A 5,015-nucleotide genomic window follows, 5' to 3' on the forward strand; every position below is an offset into this window, starting at 1 on the left:
GACCTGTGCATATAGACCACTCGGCTATAACGGTTATATTTTCTGTATCCCTTGGATGGTCTTTATAAAAGGGTTTCACTGTATAAAGGTTATTGTGTGTTTTACAACTATATTGCTATTTTGGTGCAAAATTTAGAGGATGATTCTTTTCTGAGAGTCACTCTCAGTGGGAAATTCCCAGACGACCACCATAGGACGGAAACACTCTTTCCCTACAGCGCTGACTACCTCAGAAATGCGATGAGTGTTTATTTCAACTTACGAAACGCGCCTTCTGGACTCATTCCAATGAGCTTGGAGCTAACTGTGAATAATCTTGTATATATTTTTTTTACTTCTTTTTTTTATACAATGACAATCGTTTTTTTTTATTTGTTGCTATACCTAATGTCCGCAAGGGGAAATAAAGAATGATCATGATATGCAGAGTCATAGCGGTAAAATAAATTTAAACGACATTCCTTCTTGTCATTTATACAAATTTTCACGAAGTATTCGACTTTGTGAACAAGTATCCTTGTGAATCAAAGCGAGAAGAAATCACTCGCGAACTGTAAGCGAGTCACAGTATACATGCCGAACAAGCTGTGTAATTCCATGACTTTGTTGTAATCTTTTAAACTTTCAAAATAATTAAAAGTACCAGACTCGAATACCGGAGATTTCTTCGTGGTACTCACATTGAAGTAACGACGTTTTACTGAATATTTGAGTTTGTCATTGATGAAATAAACGTTTCTGCTATCAACGTCCTCAAACCTTTCTTAGTAAAATCCTTATTCTCATAGATAATAAATCAAAACAGATCATATTTTTCTCGCCCTCATTTTATTATGAAAAAATTCGAGATAATAAATAAACAAATAAATAAATAAATATCATGTTGTATCCATTTACACAAATATTGCACGGGATCGGAATGTAAGAGACTTAAATATTAAGAACTGAGCTTTTAATCAATCTTGTATCATTTGGTAGTACATTCATAAACATACGAATCATCTTCATATTAAATTACTATAATAGATTGTCTTGTCATGTATTGTTTTGTAGATAAACACATAATGTTTAAACCGAAAACACGTTCTAAAATGTACAGTTGCATCATTTATAATACAATCTCTCTTATTTCACTCGCCAAATAAATAAGTCCGTGTGTCCACCTACCCTGTAATTTGTTCAGTTTTCTCATAGATTATATCATTTAACATTTTCCAACAACATTTGTACATCATACGCCCACAAATAAATATGCAAAAATATCATTAAATTTTGAAACACAGCCACATATCATATACATGTATCATACTGTAAACACTGAGACACAACCATATCATATTGTAAAAACTTTTGAGATGTTGTATTATATATATCAACAACCATGTAAAGATGTTGTCACAACCAATGATAAAAATCATACATTGTGCGATATCCCGATGCTTCAAATATTTTAAGACAACCCTGTATGATATGTTAACACGAAGCACATTGAATTTTTCCATATATACATATATAAACTTGGCATCATAAAAAGTGCATTGAAGGCAACAATATCAAATCTATCGAGACGGTTCATTCATAGGGACTTAAAATGTATAACATCCAATACAATAATTCATTCATTAAATATAGTGAATTCATTAAGAAAAATAAATACTTGTTTACACAATCATTCTTAAATATCTCTCATTCTATAATCTGAACTGCCCAATATGACGTTTCCACCCACTGATTTAGACAGCCCTGTAATTCTTTATTCGCAAATGATACATTTTCATCCTTATACTATAATCCCGCGATACTAAACCTACTTTTCGACCATTCTCATGATATTACACCTATCCATACCTTTCTTGTATTTTAGTTGATACCATACCTGTCCATAGCATTCTGATATATTTCACTTATGTACTTTTCTCTCGATATCATTACTGTTCATTCACATCACATACTGTCTCTAGCATACTTAAATAAAAATAAATATTTACAATCCTTTCTAAGACCTCACTGTTCAACCAATATAATATACATTTATATCCATGAAAGACAAATGGCAATGATAAATGCAAAGTTTCAAGATGAACATCCTTCATCATGTAAAAATTCAGCATTACATATTATAAAACAACCACTTATTAAAGATGCTCAACCGCTGACAAATGGTATTTTTTCACTATCAAAAATAGGAGTAGACGATTTAGTATTTTCATAAGTTACAAAACTTACTTACTTTACCCCATTTCCACCATTGAAAATTTTGAGCTTCTAATTTTATTTCACGTTAAAAATATGAAAAATAATTAATTTCTTCCCGAAAAAATTCCGTGGCACTATATTCTATATTCAAGTATTGATTGCGCATACCCCATAAATATTTATTTTTGTACACGATTATACACCAATTATTTTTCAAATGATGAATATCATTTATGCTCTGTCGGCGGTGGAGCATCTTTAAAGATAATTTTGTAAACTAATTCAAAAGGTACTTTCCTTATATCGCATTAAAGGTTGGATATTCTGCATTTGCATATCACAATCCCAAAGTAAGCATTGTGGTTTGGCAATGATAATTGCAAAGTGTGAAGATTATTTTTTGCAATATATCGGGGTAACTCCTGATTATTTATAATTATAATATAATTATATTTATAACCAGTAACTAATTGATACAGATCCAAACAGACATCGAAAGGTTACATTGGATATATTTTTTCTTTTTATATTTGATAAAAGAAACACCTAAAATTCTTTAAAAAAAATAATGCTTCAGTTAACAATTTAGTTTAACAGTACCTTGAGCAATACGTCGTAATGAAGTTCTTAAATAAGTGGAGGTCCTGATTGAGAATTTGCGTTTTCGCTTTCTGCCTCTTTTATTTTCATGCAAGCGGATCCAATGGCGACATCCTCATAAGCGTCGACCCACTTAGAATGTGTTTCGGAACATTTCACCCTCCTGAGTACATGGATTGTCATGTAGACTAACCCACATTCGAATTGATTCTTCTCTACATCTCCTGTTATCCCAACGCAGGAGTCGGGTTTTTTACATCTGGACACTGCCCGGGGGATACGGTATGGGAAACGGTCTGCGTTGAAGGCGATGTCAAAGTACCATGGGCATGACGACCTGTGGTATACGGGGGCCTCCATGTCATTGGGGATTTCGTCGGCGGAAGGACAATGTGTGGGGTGATTCCACTGTACATCTATTAGGTCTTTTAACGAGACGACTGAGTCTCCTGTAAGAATTCTAGGCACAACTGTATTTGTGAAATTAGAGGTGTTATATACTTCTTCTAACATCTGCTTTTCTTCCTCGTCGCTTAAGTTTTTACATTCGGAAGCAACTGGTGCAGCCATTACTCTGGATAAGATGCTGATGTTGATCACCAAGGCTAGGACTAGGTAAGAATTCTGAGAAGAAAAAGACAAAAAACATGAAATTATATCACAATTTAGTAATAAAAGTAAGAATTTAGATTTTTTTTCTATACATATAACATTTCTGATATTATTAATTTGATGCCAAGTCGTACATGGAATCACTTTAAATTCAGTTACAGATACATAAATATAAATTGAAAGTTTTTAAAGACTTAAATATTTCATGTCATTTGTTGCAAATATCCTTATATATAGTTACGTACTTAAATAAAATATATTTATATATTATCTATTTTTATGTGACAAATGCAAAATAAAATACTAGTACCTTTTCTCTAATTACAAACATTAAAAATTCTATCGTTCTAACAGTATAAAACACGAACATTCATCGAGGTGTGTATGCATATTTCTGAATTAACGATGAATGTTTAATAGTCCACAATTTTTTAGTACTGATCGTTACTTTACGTATTTTTTATAATAAAAAGACTTATTTTACTGTTATGTTCTCAAGCTTTCTAATTAAGACAGACTACACCTCCTGCAATATGATATTATCATAATTTCTTAACTAATAAATATCCATTTAGTATAACATCAGAATACGTACCATTTTGTATAGAATTTTCCTTAGTGCAGTGAACAAAATAGAGTTAGATTCAGTGCTCATGTAAGGCGATTTGTTAGCGATGAAGATCATGGTATCTCCCATTGCTTATATACCTTTTGGTGATAGTTATTAGGGAACCCCTCTTACCTAAATATAGAGCGTGGTGACAGGGTGTTTCCCGTATACTTCATCCAATCACCAGGAAGTATGATATTGTAGGTGTGCATACCACCCCCCATTGTTCAAAATAGTGAGAACGACACTGATATCACTGGATTAGGCTGTCACTCAAATATGCTATACTTAAGTCTTGATATCCAATTCAATTTGTAAACTGTGACGTCAGTTCGGCGAGTCGCTATTGGCTGACTAGGTACATAATGGCTACGGGTCGGAAGTAAATATACACATGTGCATAAACGGACACGCGTGTAACCTACTACATTAGTGGGGCATTAAATGACTCGACTCGAACAAACACTTTTGCTACGAGGACGATATTTTAATACACATGATATAACAGTGCCACTGGATTGTGGTTGCTGGCTTCATGTAAAATGGAATCAGTTATGAATAAAAAATAATCAATTTATGTTATTTTTTTCAATGTTACACATATGTGCCATAACTAGGCGCAAAGTGTCTTCGGTCCATTAGGTGTGATGAATCAAGCTATGAAAATTATTCAAATGGACAGATAAACATGAATTATGCCTTAAAACATTATCTACAACATGGAATTTTTACACTGTATTATTTTTCATTTGTATGCCTTATGTATACTTAGATGGAAACAAACCAGAAGAAATCACTTTACAATTACTAATAACACTGTCAGAATGTTAAATGAAATTTAGACCACACTCTGGTCTGGCTGTATATACTCTATGCACTGCACTGTAGATGTAAATATAATGATTTTTGGCAGTACTGCTCTTATTTGTACTTGTATGGTAAGTATTGTAATTCTCAAAATGGTGGGGTTTAATATATTTAAAGCTCTTCTTGATTC

The 5,015-nt window shown here is 32.6% G+C and overlaps 1 protein-coding gene across 1 annotated transcript; it reads right to left on the reverse strand.

Annotated features, from left to right (window-relative positions):
- Positions 1–815: 815 nt before the first annotated feature.
- Positions 816–4,123, reverse strand: LOC138331528 (uncharacterized). Its single transcript, XM_069279214.1, has 2 exons — positions 4,004–4,123; positions 816–3,420 (listed from the first exon to the last, which is right to left on the reverse strand). Exons 1-2 carry the CDS (start codon positions 4,103–4,105, stop codon positions 2,824–2,826), a joined length of 699 nt encoding a protein of 232 aa, XP_069135315.1. The 5' UTR covers positions 4,106–4,123; the 3' UTR covers positions 816–2,823.
- Between the last annotated feature and the right edge of the window lie 892 nt (positions 4,124–5,015).

This window comes from Argopecten irradians, chromosome 9 (assembly GCF_041381155.1).
Source record: "Argopecten irradians isolate NY chromosome 9, Ai_NY, whole genome shotgun sequence".
NCBI classification, from domain to species: domain Eukaryota; kingdom Metazoa; phylum Mollusca; class Bivalvia; order Pectinida; family Pectinidae; genus Argopecten; species Argopecten irradians.

Excerpts from the sequence above, each read along its gene's own strand:
- LOC138331528 (XM_069279214.1), bottom strand. The coding sequence starts at position 4,105 with ATGGGAGATACCATGATCTTCATCGCTAACAAATCGCCTTACATGAGC. Across the intron at positions 3,421-4,003 it reads GGAAAATTCTATACAAAATG|AATTCTTACCTAGTCCTAGC; the intron begins GTACGTATTCTG and ends TTTTCTTCTCAG.